The sequence below is a fragment of the Lissotriton helveticus genome, chromosome 6 (genome assembly GCF_964261635.1).
Source record: "Lissotriton helveticus chromosome 6, aLisHel1.1, whole genome shotgun sequence".
Lineage (NCBI taxonomy): Eukaryota > Metazoa > Chordata > Amphibia > Caudata > Salamandridae > Lissotriton > Lissotriton helveticus.
In genome coordinates, this window is record NC_136067.1 from 195,406,205 (window position 1) to 195,424,067 (window position 17,863).

The following is a 17,863-nucleotide window of genomic DNA, read 5'->3' on the forward strand; positions in this document are numbered from 1 at the left end:
AAGAGCCGGTGTCAGCGGTCCGACGGAATAATTTCCACGCTGAATATCATGTAAATGTAAATGTAGTTGAGCTTATTTAGCGCACAGCTACCCGCAGTGGGTTTCCCGGCGCTTGCTTAGGGAACCCTTCCTGATATTCCCCTGTGAGATAGCAGGGTATCCACAAGGTGAAAGTCAGGCATCCCGCCGCTGTGGAGATTAAGCAAGGTGTTGCCCAGAGTCGCAGAGTGTGAACCCGTGAGTCGAGGAGGCACCGGGACGAGAATTATCGAGTCCGTGGAATTTTTAGCCCAAGACCCGCCGGGGCGGGGAATTGAACTCTGGTCCAGGACCGATCTCAGATTCCAGGTCTGCCGCCTCTAACCCCTGAGCCACACCTCTCCTCATGTAGACTGGCTGATTCGCCCTCTTACTAACTGCTGGCACTACTGTTGGGATCACCATTACCCTGGAGGTTCCCTCTTCAATTTCAGAGCTTTTCCTTGATTTTTAAGATCCGTGGAGTTGTTGACCCATGGTCTTTCAATCATTGACTCTTGGGATCACTGCAAGCTGGAGCTCCCCCCACTTTATTTGGATCTCAGCACTTTTTTCTTTAATCAGACCAGCTGGGTTGGAATTATCACCGGCGAACAATTGCTCAACTTCCACGTATCTTTTACAGCCCTGAAAAAGTCACAGTATACTTCCCATTGTGACGAAACACATGTTGCTGGTTGTCGTTTGTCCTTTTTCTATTGGTGATTAAAACTACCAACATTGACTATTCGAGTGGAACTTTATTAACAGCTCTATAAATGCTCAGAACATCAACAAACATTGTTTTTATTATACAAACGTGTGCCCAAGACTTGGCTTTTCCATAACTTGTGTGGGTTGACACCCACATATACATACAGGGGTTATAGGATATTTCCTCCGACCTGGCAGCACTGTGCTATACACACACTACTCTTACTACACACATATACAGCAAGGCGCCACACTTCCTGGCATATCCAAAACCCTATCTCCAAACCACATATCATTTGGGAGCAGAAAACAATAATTACATCATCAATCTCCTAATGGAACTCCATTGGCTTCTCTCTTCAAAACCAGCTGCAACATTTACAAAGCCAACATGACTGGCACTGCTGCTTATCATGCAGAGACACTCACCAACGCTGGTGCCTATCTACACACCAGCAGCTAAGCCGCCATCAGATTGTAGACTAAGAATTGTAAAATAGAAAAAAGACAGCAATAACATCCATTTATCCAAAAGGACAACCAAAGCACGGCTCCTATTTAGGAAAGAGCTGGGGAGACTCTTCTTTAAATAACATTATGTCACAATGCAGTCACATTCGAATAACCTGCAACTTCTAGGATAACTTGTTGACAGTATGTTAGATCACAAAAGTCACTCTGCAGCTCTTAAAGACTTATGTGAATTAATATTGCTGTATATTACCATGTGGCTCTTGAATTTTCGCTTGCAGATAATGTGACCACTCAGGGTTCTCCCTTTTCATTATTATGAAAACCAAGAGCTTGTCCCTGAGTCCTAGGGGGCATTCAAAAAGCACAGCTGTTTTTAGTGAATGACTACTGCCTTGTGCGCTCTGCCTCTGAGAGCCTGGCTGTAGTGTCAGCTTAATTATGGTTAACAAACAGGCTGTTTTGCCTGTGATGATCCCACCATTCCTGCCTCAATCTGCATATCTTTTGCAGGTGAAGCTACAGCATCTCCTGCTGTTCTAATCGTGCAGTGGTCATGTCCTTTCCCCTTGTAATTGTAGTAGCCTCCCAGGATTCAAAGTTTGAACTTGATTGGCCCGGCCAGGGCAGACCATAGGTCATCGCTTTCTTGGGCCGTTCAATGTTACGCGTTTTCTCTACTTTTGAGGGGAAGCTACAAATCAGTGTAGAACGACTGATCCATCAATCGGGTCTTGCCTGTGAGGATGAGGATTAACGACTATAGCGGCCGACCTTGGAATGGGGGGAACCAGGTTCAGGTCTGGCTGGAGGCTCAAACATGCTGCTATTCTGGACAAATCACTTAATCTTCCTGTGCCTAAAAACAAAAAAAACAAAAAAGTGTCCATCTGAAATGCAACTGGTGCTCGTGTAAAGCGCTCTGATACCCTCGGTCGAGTTTGAGCTATATAAAAATGCAAAAACATAAATAAATAGGCAACATGTTTGGGTTAAGATGTGAATAACTGACTCATGTGACCAGGCAGTACAGGGAGGAAGAGCTGCTTGCCTGAGAACAAGACATTAGACTGCACCTTCAGTCAGATAGCATTTCCGACTGGAGGCAAGGTACTCAGTGCATCCATCTCAGAAGGCCTGTTGATCCATGAAGTTGTCTCCAGTCCACTGCCCACAGGTCATCCACTGTCAAAAGCTGCTCCATATCGTAATTGGAGTCTGGGCAGTAACTGTTACTAGTCACTTTGGTAAGAGTGAGCCTACTATTTCCCTGGCCTCCTTAGTAGTGGGGGTAGCCTTTCGCCACATACCGCTTGCCTCCAAATGGTTTCAGGATTACCATAACTTAACCAACTGGCCTGGGGACAAAAAGGCAGTTATAAAATGATTCTCTGAGTCCAGAACCATTCACCAGATCTTTCTAGACCAAGCAGTTCTCGAAAAATCTGAATTTGTTATCCCACTCCAGATGTATGGCTTTGGTAGCCGTTTCTGTTGGCCATGGACTGGTGGGCAACCCCGCTACTATAATTTGTGGCTGTGTCAGGTGAGGTCACATAGGAATGCGCTGGAACCTCCGTGCCATCTGAGTGAGTACTATGGTGAAAAAACTCTGGACTGAGTTACTCAGACAACTGAAGTAGCCCAGTGCCTAGTGATGACTGACTGGCTTTGGAACATTCTATCACGTTCCAAAGCAGGGTAAGATGGCAGAGGGAAGGACGTTCTGTACAGAGCCCTAATCAAAAACAATCAAGTAGCCCATCTGCTCCCTTCTGTGCCGCAAATATAGTGCCAAGTGCTGTTTTTCAATATGACATTTTTCAAAAATGATAAGTTATTACGCGAAAGCAAATTGCACTAATCGAGCACACCGCTGCTCTCCATCAGCATCACTGCATGCCCAGAACATATAGCACTCAATGTTCAACCTCTTTGTCCATCTTGCTACTGATCAGAAATATCCTTGAGAGCATCAGCTGAAGTTCAATGTGCCATGCCTCACTGGACAATAAGTCTGCTGTCACAGAATTTACCCGTCTGAATGACTCAGCAACACCTAGTACGGTTTGCACGTGTGGTAACATCTCTAGTGACATGGTGCACAATTCTTTATTTATTACCTTTCTTTATTCTCCTCGATGCGAAGGTATTTTGAAAAATGTCACTTAAACTACCTTGTTCAAATATTGTGACTCTACAAACCCTTCAAAGTATCAGTATCACTTTACATCACATTTATGCCAGCATTGAGGAACTGGCCGAATTTCCTCAAATTTAGCTGCCTGAACTCTTGTTACCCCTGATTTCGCTTGGTGTACACACCCAGTAAAGTGCTTAAAAGGATTCAGAATTTGACCATCCATAGAATCCAGTGTCGCTGTTGCTATAGTACAGCAGTAGCAAATAAATATATGTTGTCTCAGAGCCCACTAACCACTGACTGCCCTGAGCTCCAAGAACCATGGCTCCCAGCTTGTAATTCAGATTCTGGCACAAACTGGAGTTTTTGCATGAGTAAGGATCACAGGTATTGGACAGATATCATCAGATATTATATTGCAGAATTTGTGCATGGGAAGAAATCTTAATACTCCATGGTTTCCGGATCAGAATGGGAGAAAATGTGCAAGATCAGCTTATTTTCTCAATTTGCGGTGGAGCTTTCAAAACAGCATCTGGTAAATGCAGCATCTTGTTGATGTTGGTATCTAGCAGGTGCTGTATTATTTCCCTTCAAAGTGAGCCGCTCATAACAGAGTCCTTAGTATTTACATTTTTATGGCATGCCTTGACAGGGCAGCTGTCGCCAGACAATTGTGTGAGCATCACTAGAAAGGGGCTTTAGCTCCGTCCATGTGTTGGGAGACGGGAATCCCTGTTTTGTTTGGGCAGGAGATGTGCACTTCCACAAAAAAATGCTTGCCCTCCACTCAGCTATGATCATTTTGTTTATTTATCCACCTGCCTGAGCTTAATCTTTAAGGAGCACACACATGACATTGTGAAGCCATTGAAGTGTCTTTGATAACTAGATAATTTATGGTGTTTTTCTCTGTCAAGGTCGCAGATATGAGGAGGACAGTCATTAACCTACATGGATGTTTAGATCTGCCTTACCAGTACTACTGTCACCTGACCTTTTAACCGACACCAATATTGCCCTACAGTTCTTTGCTTAAACACAAATGCATATCAATTATCATACTATTTACTGATAATGCTACACATTACCACACACCATACCTTTAAAGCCAGACCTATTGTCATTGCCAATGCTTGTTATCATATTAAGAGCTATTCTGTTGTGATGTTCACAAGCCTTCTTGCAAGGCAATGACAACTGTCTAATAATGTAATCTGAAGTTTAGTTCAGTCTCCGGTGCCCAAGAACACCCCAGTTCTCCACAAGTTCCCCCCAAACTTTCTTATTATTGTTGAACAAAGCTGGGGACCGGGGTGACTATGGGACATTCCACATTACGTGGAAGGTGTCTGGGGAAAAGTAGGACACATCTCTTACTGGTTAGCATGACAACACTCTTTGAAAAGTCAAAATATTGGGAAATTGTGCAATTGTGCATCTGTGTGTATGTGTGGGTGGGCCTGTCTCTCCCTACTCGCGCACACTGATATGTGCACACCAACGGGTTTCTACTGGCAGCCATTGGTATCAGTCTATTTCCCTGTGACCATTTTGTGGGTAAAGGTGCCCGCTTGGTCCTGCACAACAAAGAATAGTTCTTGCCTTGAATAAATGTAAACATTTGACAAATAATGTTTGATTAAAGGAACTATAGAGAAAATAATGTAATCCCGCAAGCGCACTCGTCATACATACTAACCGTTTCTTGCAGGTCGAAAAAAGCCATTTAAAGACGTTTGCATGAATAATTAATCATAATCGCAATTTTTGTATTCTCAGGTTGTTTCATTCAACAGTCACAAAGTTGGATGTGGAATGGCGCTATGTCCTAGAAGCACGTGTAAGGTGTTTTACGTTTGTCAGTACTCCTTTGCGTAAGTATTGACTATTTTCTCACCTCTTTGAGTTCCACCGGCACTGCATTATCACGTTCAGTCCTTCCCAGGTGGCCACGCAGAGAGCTGCCTGTCCCCTTAAATCCCGGGAGTTACTGTGGGCAAGCACCGGTATAGAACAGCATGGGCCCCGGTTCGTGGAAGAGAGGGGAGTGCAACGAAAGTCCAGTGAAGGGTCCTAGTACTCAAGATCTCCAGGAAAATACATTTTTTTTGTTGTCTAGATATATGCGGCTAGAATCTTGAACTCACTTCCTCCAAGCCTCCCAACTACCACCTCTATCGGTACTATCAAAACAGGTCTTAAATCTCTTCTCTTCCAAAGACGCTTCCAGGATTAATTCACCCCTTTTCATGACCCTCAAGACAGTTTGGCATTTACTTGAGCTTAATGTTTTAAATATGTATTCTATACCTTCATTAACCTAATGTTGCCACCTCTTATTTTGTTTTTACTTTTTTAATTATCCTGATTGTATTTGTAAGTTGTTAGATTGTAAATCTCCTTATGTAACACACTTGCTTCTATTGTAAAGTGCTCTGACACCTTTGGGTATAGTCTGCATCATAAAAAACTGCATTAAATAAAAAAAATATATAAACAGGGAGTGCACACAGACCTTTTTGGGGAGATCTATTGCGCTGTAGTAGCATCCTTATAAATAGGAAAATACTAAGGGGCCCATTAGGATGGCGGGCGGATTGTCCCCGCCAGGCTGGCGGTAGCCGCCGCCAGCCTGGTGGGGGCAATCTGCCTGCCATCCGTACCTAAATTCCCCCCGCCATGTTAGGATGGCGGGGGGGGGACCGCGGCGGACGGAAAGACCGTCCGCCGCTTTACCACCGCAAGGTGACCGGGGCGGAAAAGGTTTAATATGGTGGCGGTGTCTAATAGACACTGCCAGCCATATTATGATGGGCTGCTTTAGATGCCTTTCCACAGCGGCGATGCCGCCATGGAAAGGCATGCGGTCTTCACTCTGGGGGGCCCATGCGGGCCCCCAGAGTGAAGGAGAGCTGGGGGGTGCACACGGGGGGGTATCTGTGGTACCCCCTGCATTTGCATAGACAAAGCGGCAGGCACCGCTCGGTGCCTGCTGCTTTGTCTATGCAAATGCATTAATGCATTTTAGCATTGTGCATTTTTAGCATTGTGGCGGGCGGTGCTGAGAGCACCGCCCGTCACAATGCTAAAAATGCAGGATGTGCCCGCCACTGTGGCGGGCACATCCTAATACCACCCACGGGACCCCCGCCCTTATGGCGGGCGGTCCCAATCCCCGGTAGGATGTCCACCTGTCATCCTAATGGGGGCCATTGTACTGAAATTGAAGAGAAAAAAATTACAAAAATTCCCAGAGAAATCTAGTTGCACTATGTAAACGTAAAACGGGTAGCAGTTTCCCCCAAGGTGCTTAGTTCTAGTTTCCCCAGGGTTTCATTAGTGGCTGGGCAATCTGGAAAACACTTCAAATGTGCCCCTTGGATTATTGTCGGCCCTATTTCTGGGTCTCAGATTGAATTTGCGGGATTGCTGCAATATTGAAGTGTATTATAAGAGCTATACCACTGAGTGCTGTTAGTGGACTGTGAAGGGGAGATGTCATTCGGGGGTGATCATGCACTTAATATGCTGAACAGACACTGGTCAGTTTGAGGTGAAGCACATCAGAAAAGAGAACAAATGTTGAGTGCTTCAACTAAAGGTTCTAAACCACTGGCAAGTCAGAGGTTGACTCACAGTGCTAGAACTGAGAGGAATGGGAATGTACTTAAACATGCACCGCTCTAGCAAGGCTGGTCCAATGTTCGTAGACTCTATTCTTGAGACTGCAGCATGGACTACAATACTTTATTTGCAAGATACATAAATAAATAAGGGGAGGGACCCAAAGCTTTTTTTGTAGGAGAGTGTTGTCTGCATTGCAGAATGTTGTGTTGCTGAATACCAGGCTCCCTATTCCTGAATCCATCGAATTGAACTTATCATACAAAGAAAGAACTTAGAATTGTCCAATGAAACTCCAGCTCCTGCTACTTATTTCGGGACTGGCTGGTGTTTTCGATAGTTGAACAGCTGGAGCAGTGCTATTTTACCACTGTAGGCAACAGCAAATGGCTTCTTGTCAATGGAGCTTTAAAAGCACCTGCTGCATTTGGCTGGAAATATGTCAGCACTATTGGGGGGCGCAGCTTGCTGGCAACCAAGATGGCTGCATAAACCCGGAGCTCCGCTACGTGGTTTACAATTATCCTAAACAATCCGGCACTAGCCTGCTGCACGAGCGTTAGTACTCGCTACCCTGCACTACTGAAGACCTGAGGCACACAGAGATCCTTCTCTGGCAGCGCTGCACCACTGGAGTGCGGAGCTGTGAGTCTTACTGGGGCGACGAAGATATAGGCCGGAAAGCCTCGGACTCGCGTGCGTTGCCACCCTGCGCAACGTTGCACGACGTGCGGCCAGGGAGAGACGTTAAGGCGAGAGCTGTGTAAGCCTGGACACTCGACCTCCGCCGGACGGTTAGCGGCTCACCGGAACACCTTGAAAGGCAGCCCCGCACAGCGCCCGGGCCCCGCACCATGCCAGGGCACGGGAACCCGACTTAGAAGGCCTGGCTTGCAGGAATCTGTAGGCGGCGGCCATTGGCAGAACGCGGCGTGGATCCCAGTGCCGGAGGTGAGGGGAACAGAGACAGGCCTCTCTAGCCTGACAAGCAAGAACTTTATGAGCATGGCGACAGCGTGAGAGACAAGCTAGCGCCGACAAAGAAGTGCCTGTGAGGCCAATCGAGTGAGCGCCTGGCCTGCTACCTGCATTTCTAGCGGCGCCTTACCGACGCACCGGCCGCGAGGAGAGAGCACTGCCCCGCAGTTCTGGTCGATAGACGACCGCGATCTCGCCCTTTTTCAGGGTCGTCGAGCACACTAACGAGACCTGACCGTACCACACGCAGCCCGGCGAGACCTTGATCCACCTCCGGCTAGCGGAGAGGGTCCTGAACTTGGGCCGCGGTCGTCGTCTCTCCTCCTGCAGAGTGTTTGTGGACGTGTCACCCTGCGAGGGACGTAAGCATCACTTGCGGGGCCGCTGGCCTGGCGGTGGGGGGCTCTGGGCTGCATTTTGGAACAGCAACTACAAGGCCGAGACACGTGGAGGCCGATGGACGAGACGCAGATATTCACTGCAGGGACTGCAGCACGATCAGCCATCTTTACAGCGCATTAACTTATAATCTATCTCAAAGCCAATACTTCCAGGCGACACTCGCTGAGCTTTGCACCATCTGCTGTTACATGCATACCGGGGCCTAGCTGGACCTAGACGCTCCTTCGCTGCCCGGGGGCTGGTTGCCGATTCGGAGCCCTGCAGGATGGGCAAAGGGGATAAATCCCAGACGAAAACCTCTTTTGATCAGAGACGCACAAAGACTCAAGAAACAGCTAACCCAGATAAGATGACCCTACAGGAAAACGAAGGAGAGGCAGCGATCTCGGACTTAAAAAATATAAAAATGGCCATGGAAAAGGGCCCGCAGAACAGTTTGACATCCCTGGGCTCTAAAATGGACGCCCTCACTTATAGGATGGACAGGATGGCGGAGCGGATTGACAAACACGCAGAAAGGTTGGATATGTCTGAGAGGAGACAGACAGAGGTTGAAGAGGCGCAAACTGAACTACACACAGATCACAAAAAAATAGAAAAGCTCATGCAGACCTTACAAGACAAAACAGAAGACTTGGAGACGAGGACTCGTCGCTGTAACCTAAGAATAACTGGCCTTCGGAGACAACACAGACAGGCAACATGGAGAAATTCATTGAAAAACTGCTGACCACATTACTGGGGGAAGCCTCTTTTTTCCCGATGTTTGTGGTGGAGCGTGCCCACCACTCCTTGGGACCACGCCCGCGCCCGGGGGCCCCACCGCGACTGATCATCACAAAATGACTCAACTACAGAGACAGAGACTTTGCTTTGCGCTTGGCCAGAGACAAGAAATCGCTGCAATTTGAGATATAGGAAATATCACTGCATCCTTACTTCACCACCAGAGTACAGGAGGCACGTAAGCACTTTGTCCTATACAAGCGCCAACTTAGGGACCTGGGCCGAGACTATGCGATGCTCTACCCAGCGAAACTGAGAGTTAATAGAAAGGGGCAATCCCACCTGTTTACAGACCCTGAGGCATACAACAAGCCCTCAAGAACTGGTCTAAGGACCGCCGCAGGGAAGTCTCGGAGACGAGGGATGCAGCCTGCGAGAGCAGTCAACTAGATGAGCAGGAATAATGACTACATAAGGTTCCTTTATAAGGCGGTAAGGCGTAGAGATTATGATTTGATAGGAGCTGCCCTCTGACACCTGACTATACCGTCTGCGATGCGGTTTGATACACCGCCCCAATGTACTGAGGTATCCAGCTGCAATGGACTTGATTAGGCCTGGTAGCTCAGGGGGATAGCAGTAGCTGGGCACGTCCTACTTACAGTAATGCTGAACAATCTCTGGAGATCGTTTCAGGTACATTGACATGTAGAGAGTAGTTGATTACTCCATAGCGGGGGCATGATGCTGGTAGACATCCTACACCTAGTGATGTTAGCCCTGAAAAGCACAGTATTTAGTCCTGAGGGCAACTAGTGCCCACTATGTACCACAAAGTGTAGTGAACGACGGGGTCCCTTAGTAGAGTGCTCTACACTAAATACTGGTGAAGAGGCGACCTCGGCCCCCGCGCGCAATGCTACCGCTACACCCACTGAAGCTGTATCTTAGGAAGTTGAGAGTCAGACAGAGCGGTATGGGGGGGAAGGGGCTCGGCAAGGCCAAGTTGGGGGTGGTCTGCTGTGGGTGTGGGGAGGAGGGGCTTAACAGTTCGCCATGCAAGTTGAAGGGGGGGACAGTCTAGTTTCTTTATCTTTATCTATGTATCCACACACTGCCTACCTGGGCCACATAAAGTTTGTTACTAAATGAGCTACATGCACCCAAGTGACATGTCTAATTCCGTAGAGCCGACAGTACATGATCAACCAGCTGTGCTTAGAGCACTCACATGGAATGTTCGGGGCCTAAATGACCACCGAAAACTCCGCAAGGTGTTAAACTATTTACAAAGGCAGAGGGTAGACTTAGCCCTCCTACAGAAGACCCACCTTCCACTCACAAGTAAGATGCTGCTCAGTAAGGGATTGGCAGGTAACTCCACAGCGGCAGGGTTTACAACACACTCCAGAGGCGTACTCACATGGGTCAACCCGCGATCGAAACTGGCGCTGACGCTACTTAGGGCTGATCAAGAGGGTAGATTTTTGATATCACACAGCGTGGGGATGGGGCTTGATCTAGTAGTCATAAATGTGTACGGCCCGAACTACGACTCCTCGGAATTCTATCATGAACTGGCAAAAGTCACACGCACATATTCCACTACGCAGATATTGTTGGGGGGGAGACTGCGCAAGCGTTACTAGCAGAACTCACTGGTATGGATCTGGAGGATGTATGGAGGCATAGGCACCCAACACAGGGAGGTTACACACACTACTCGGCCTATCACGACATCCACACCAGAATTGATTACTGGCTAGCCTCAGCCTCCATGTTAGGACGCATCAAGGGCTGCGCAGTCCTGACCCGCACGCTGTCTGATCATTCCCCACTCCTATTGGCTTTGGAGGCTCCCTCGAAGGGAATCCCACCGTTCACTTTGCGTTTCCCCCCATACTCACTGCTCGATCCACTGTTCAGGGGTGAGCTGGCGGAGGTGATTGATACCTTTTTTGAGACTAACATTGGGTCAGTGGACAGCTTCCAAACGGTATGGGAAGCCTTTAAGGTATACATCAGGGGCATAGCAATGTCGAAACACTCTAGTGTGCTTAAATCGATCAGACAGAGACTGGAAATGTTAGAGAAACAATTAGCGACTTTAGAGCAGCGACAGCAGAACACGCCCGACACGACAATAGCAGATGAGATAAAGTCCCTTGTAATTGAATACAACGAGGTAGCGGACAGAGAAGCACAACACTTGGGGAAATACGCTACAGCGCGCACTTGTGGAGAGGGGGGAACGACCAAGCTCGTTACTGGCTAAACTATGGAAATAGGAGAAAATCCCACATCACAGAATTGAGGAGACCAGACGGCCAGGTGGTCACGGACGACACTGACATTGCACATGAGTTTAGAAGCTATTATGCTGATCTGTACTCCTCGAGAGGTGGCAATGTGACAGAGGAAATCACAGACTATCTGGAACATATAGACTTACCTATGCTAACGAACACCCACCGTGAGTTCCTGATGCTACCGATAGAGAAAGACGAAATCATGGAGGCCTTGGCGAGCATGCGCTCAGGGAGCGCGCCGGGGGCTGATGGACTCACGGTTGGATTTTACAAATTATTCCAGGATAAGCTGATTCCACATTTATCCACACTGTTTGATGACATCTGTGTAGAGGGCAGTATGCCGCTATCCATGAGGGAGGCCCTTATAGTCACAATCCTTAAACCGGATAAGGCGCACGATGAGTGCAGTTCGTATTTGCCACTTTCACTCCTCAATGTGGATGCAAAAATATACGCCAAAGTGCTCGCGACTCGACTAGCTCTTCTGGCGCCCAAGCTGGTTGCTCCAGAACAGGCGGGATTCATTCCCAGCAGAAACCTGACCTCTAACATCCGAACAGTTCTAGGAACTCTGCAGCACGTTAAACAGGATGCGAAGGCCATTGCGGTTTTCCTAGATATGGAGAAGGCCTTCGACTCCTGAAGGCTACAAGATCATCCGAAAAGACCGCACCCACCAAACTGGAGGAGGCATCGCGATCATCCATAAGAATTCCATCCGCATCTCAACCAGCTCAGACATCAACCTCGCTAGCGCCGAACACCTTCACTTCCAGATCAACACCGACCCCAAGACCACACTCAGAGGCACCCTCCTATACAGGCCACCAGGACCCCGCGCACAATTCAGTGAAGACATCACTGACTTTATCACCCCTCACGCCCTCCCCTCCGAGGACTACATTCTATTGGGAGACCTCAATTTTCACCTGGAAAAGAGCAACGACAGCTACGCAACCACCCTTCTGGACAATCTCGCCAACCTCGGACTCAAACAACTTGTTAATACCCCCACTCACTACGCAGGTCACACACTCGACGCCATCTTCACCTCCAGCAAACATGTCGCCTTCAGTCACACCACAGTTCTCCATTGGACGGACCACAGCTGCGTTCACTTTATCTACAAAAAGACCACAACCCACAACCATCCTCAACCTACTCTGCGAAGAATCTGGAACAAAATCACCATCGACCAGATCTCCTCATCACTGCTTCAAAACCCCCCTGGCCACTCTTCGAACCCCAACCAAGCAGCCATTAACCTCACTCAATGGCTAACCAACAGCGCCGACAACCGAGCACCTTTGAAAAAACATCAATTCAAACTAAACAGCAAAAACGCTTCCTGGTTCAACGATGATCTTAAGAAATCCAAGAAACTCTGTCGCTCCCTTGAGAAGGCCTGGAAAAAAGACCCAAACTCCAGCACCAAGGATGCCTTCAAAAACGCCACCCGCACACACCACCAACTGATCCGGACTGCCAAGAAGGCCGCACTCAAAGACCGACTAAACAACAACGCCCACAACAGCAAGGAATTATTCAACATCGTCAAAGAATTTACCAACCCCTCAGCCAACTCCAACGACATCACCCCCTCTCAAACCCTTTGCGACTCCCTGGCTTCGTTTTTCCACAACAAAATCGCAGACATCCACAACAGCTTCGACAACAAACCCGGAGACCAACCCACCCAACCTCCTGCCGTACCGTCACCCCCCTTGAACATCCTTAATGACTGGAACCCAATCTCCACTGAGGACACCATCCGCCTGATGAACTCCATCCACTCAGGATCCCCCACAGACCCATGCCCTCACCACATCTTCAACAAAGCAGACTCCATCATAGCACCACACCTCCGAGACATCATCAACTGCTCCCTCAACTCCGCCACCTTCCCGGAAAGCTGGAAACACGCCGAACTCAGCGCCCTTCTGAAAAAACCCACAGCTGACCCCACCGAACTCAAAAACTACCGCCCCATCTCGCTCCTCCCATTCCCGGCCAAAGTCATTGAGAAAGCTGTCAACAACCAGCTCGCCGCCTTACTCGAAACCACCAAATCCCTCGACTCCTCACAATCCGGCTTCCGAGCAAAACACAGCACTGAGACCGCACTCATCGCAGCAACAGATGACATTCGAACTCTACTGGACAATGGAGACACAGTCGCCCTCATCCTCCTTGACCTCTCCGCAGCCTTCGACACAGTCTGTCATAGCACCCTGTTACAACGCCTCAGAAACATCGGAATCCAAGGAAAAGCACTGGAATGGATCACCTCGTTCCTTTCCGGAAGAACTCAGAGAGTCCGCCTCCCACCATTCAAGTCAGAGGCCACCGAAGTCATATGCGGCGTGCCACAAGGATCTTCACTCAGCCCCACCCTCTTCAACGTATACATGAGCCCCCTCGCGGCCATCGCACGCCAACACAACCTCAACATCATCTCCTACGCTGATGACACTCAACTGATCCTCTCACTCACCAAAGACCCGAACACCGCCAAAACCAACCTACATGAAGGGATTAAAGAAGTAGCCGAGTGGATGAAGCACAGCCGTCTGAAACTGAACTCAGACAAAACAGAAGTCCTTATCCTAGGTACCTCCCCCTCCGCCTGGGATGACTCTTGGTGGCCAGAGGCCCTTGGAAAAGCACCCATCCCGACGGACCACGCACGGAACCTGGGCGTCATCCTGGACTCCTCACTCTCGATGAACAGACAAGTCAACGCCGTTTCATCATCTTGCTTCAACATTCTCCGCATGCTCAAAAAAACATTTCGCTGGATCCCCACCGAAACTAGAAAAACGGTCACCCACGCACTGGTTACAAGCCGCCTGGACTACGGAAACACCCTATACGCCAGTACCACCGCAAAACTTCAGAAAAAACTCCAACGCATCCAGAACGTATCAGCCAGACTCATACTAGACATCCCGCGTAAAGACCACATCTCTAGTCACCTGAAAAACCTCCACTGGCTCCCCGTCAATAAGAGGATATCATTCCGCCTCCTAACCCACGCACACAAAGCACTTTACGAACTTGGACCTGAATGCCTCAACACACGACTTTCCATCTACACCCCCTCCCGCCAGATACGCTCCTCCAACCAAGCCCTTGCCGCTGTACCTCGCATCAAGATCCTTCTCCTACCTGGCAGCTAAAACCTGGAACTCACTTCCCATTCACCTTCGCCTCACTCCGAACCACCTAGCATTCAGAAAGCAACTTAAAACTTGGATATTCGACAAATAATTCCCCACCCTCCTTCAAGCGCCTTGAGACCCTCTGGGTATGTAGCGCGCTATATAAATTATTTGACTTGACTTGACTTGACTTGACTCAGTCGAATGGCCCTTCATGAGTCAGGTGCTACGGCGCATGGGTCTGGGAGAACCATTTCTGCAGATGCTGGGAGCTCTATCTATACCATAAACCAACGGCTAGGCTCCGCCTTGGCGACCTAGTGATGAACCCCTTCCCAATCTGTAGCGGAATTAGACAGGGGTGCTCATTATCCCCCTTACTATACGCAGAGCCGCTCGCCTGCGCGTTGCGGGAATACCATAGCAATGAGGGAGTGAATCTCCCAACATATAAAATAGTGGTCTCAACCTATGCAGACGACACCCTGCTGTATGTCAGAGACCCAGAGAACAACTTGTCATCTATGCTCAGAGAAGTAGTCCGGCTCGGAGCGCTCTCTGGACTGCGGGTCAACTGGTCGAAGTCAGTGGCCTTCCCCCCAATGCCAGCGACCAACAGATTTGAGATGGAATTCCCACTACAGTGGACTACGGAACCGGTTAGATAATTAGGAGTACGACTGCACCCGGACTCAGACACTCTGCTCAGAGAAAACTATGGGGTTGCATACAGCAGACTGGAAGACGATGTAGAGGCGTGGTTCAGACTGCCCCTGTCTCTTATGGGGCGCATAGCAATCATGAAAATGGTAATACTGCCCAGATTCCTATTCCTATTCAGCGCCATCCCGATGGTATTGTCAAAGACCTTCTTCCAAACAATGACGCAGCTCATGATTAAACTGGTGTGGGCAGGCAAACAACCAAGGGTGAAATGGACGGTCCTTACTCTACCGTGCAGTGTGGGTAGACTGGGAGCACCGGATATTGAGATTTATTACAGGGTAGCGCCGGCCGTCCACCTCCACACTTGGATACATGGCGAGGTGAACATTCCCCATGTGCGAATGGAACGCGTCTTTGAGGATCCGCTAACTCTCCAAGCCATGATTTTCAGGCCAGTAGACCGACGGACGGGCATACTAGACTCAATCACTACCGCAAACCATGCCTGGCATTCTTTCTTGCAGGCGTAGAGTGGCGCTCTGTTATACTCGCCGAGCATGCCCCTGGAGTGGGCTCTCTGGCTACCGCCAGTTAGGGAGAGAGGAGTGGTAAAAGCACTCCACGCGTTGGGCATACGATTGGCCGGAGACTTATTCTTAAATGGCATGGTGAAGACCTAGGACCAGACAGCCGCAGATAGAGCACCAGCCCCACTGCTGCTCCGGTTCCAATATCACAGGGTGCGAAGTGCCCTTTCTGACCTGCTAGGGCCGGATATGGCAGAGCCGCCAAAGGTTCCAGGACTCTCATATGTTATCAAAACAGAGACGCCCTGAAAATTAATAACAAATCTATACAAATTGGCATTGTCACACCGAAAACAACAGCTCATGAAAGTCAGAACGGCCTGGCAAAGAGATCTGCAGGTCACTATAGACGATGACATGTGGAGGTATTGCTGCACCAGCACTAAAAAGATATCTCTAAACAGAAGGCACAGATTAGTGCATTTCAAATTCCTACAAAGAGTGTACTACACCCCCGAGAGACTTCACAGATATGGCCTCAGACAGTCAGCTCAATGTGAGAGGTGCCACGAACCAGTCGCCGATTTTATGCACCTCGCCTGGTGCTGCCCTGGGATACAGCAATACTGGTACAGCATATTTACAGCAGTAAACGCAACACTGGAACTTGAATTGACCCCAGACCCAGCGCTAGCGCTACTGGGCCACTCCAGGGGCCTACCGGTGGCAGTTCGACAACTTGTAGACATAGGGATGCTGATAGCTAGATGCGTGGTGGCGTGCTGCTGGATGAGGGGCCCACTCCCGACTGCTAAGAGATGGACGCGCGACTTGTTGTACTGCTGCACGCAATCAGAGAAATATAGTGAGCTACTGCCCCCGACTAGTAGACCAAAGAACGGGAGACACTGGGACCACTGAGGTGGAGGAACCACTAGTTTTGGGGCCGCAGTCTGTGGAATAAAACGGACCTGGAATTGGCTAGCAGACACATTTTTGAGGGGACACACTCAACAGGAGACCCCAGGAACACTGGAGGATACGCAGAGGTGAGGAGTGGACGATAAGTGGAGTGGAGTGGTGTGGCTCACTGGTTAGAGGCGGCAGACCCGGAAGCAGAGGACGTCCCGGGATCAGGGTTCTATCCCCGACGTGGCAGGGTTGTGGACCAGGGTCAGCGGACTCGATAATTCTCGCCTCGGTGCCTACTCTAACCAGGGATCACACTCGGCAACTCTGGGCATTAGCTTGCCTCATCTCCACAACGGACCCCCACATACGCCGGGGATGCTTGGTTTCACCTTGGAGATACCCAGTAGGGACCATCTCACAGGGAAAGCCAGGACGGGTTCCCCAGCGGTCTACAGCGCAGAGATACTCCTTCGGGACTCGATTCTAGCGCTTTAGAAACCCACAATTAATTAATTAATTAAGTGCTAGGAGCGTGAAACACCTACGGACCTCCACTGAAGCTCCAAGACATTCAGATCGGTGTGAGGCTTGACCCAGGCCACGATCTGTCACGACTGAGGATTAGGATACAAGACCAAACGGTGGCTATTTTTACGTTTGAATTGATTAGGGTGCGACTGCGAACTTGGTAGTCTGTGAACAGGGGGGGCAGTGTGTGTGCGGATTGTGGGGGGGGGTTTGATTGCTCTTACATGACACGACAGAGGGCCTTGCAAGGAGGTTTATGGAGGGAAGACACAGAAATGGATGGGGGCAGGGGGAGTAGATAGGACACCACGGTACCCACAGGAGGGGAGAGGTTTGACATTCTACACTTGATTACAAACTGAACGATACATAACAGTATGTCTGACCCGCCGCCGGACCCCAGGGTTGTCGGCTAAAAGGCTGTGTTAAAATTGCAATTCTATGTCCTATCCTTCTACCCTAATGCCGCCGGCCCCCGGGTTGTAGGCGAATGGCAGGATGTTATCATTGAAAGGAGCAATAAAGGTTTTTGAAAATTAAAAAAAATATATATATATGTCAGCACTATTTTAATATGTCTACAGTAAAAACAGAACCTAGCAATAACATACACAAAGTAGTATATTAACAAAAAACATAAAAGGGAACAATGCAATAACCCAGAGAAAATACAAGGCA

The 17,863-nt window shown here is 49.0% G+C and overlaps 1 protein-coding gene across 1 annotated transcript in view; it reads left to right on the forward strand.

Moving 5' to 3' along the window:
* Positions 1 to 17,863, forward strand: part of LOC144761281 (cysteine-rich venom protein-like) — a 207,386-nt gene that overhangs the window by 164,637 nt on the left and 24,886 nt on the right. The window contains exon 5 of the mRNA XM_078646728.1: positions 5,129 to 5,223. Coding sequence (XP_078502854.1) covers positions 5,129 to 5,223 — 95 coding nt within the window. The remainder of the gene's footprint in view (positions 1 to 5,128; positions 5,224 to 17,863) is intronic.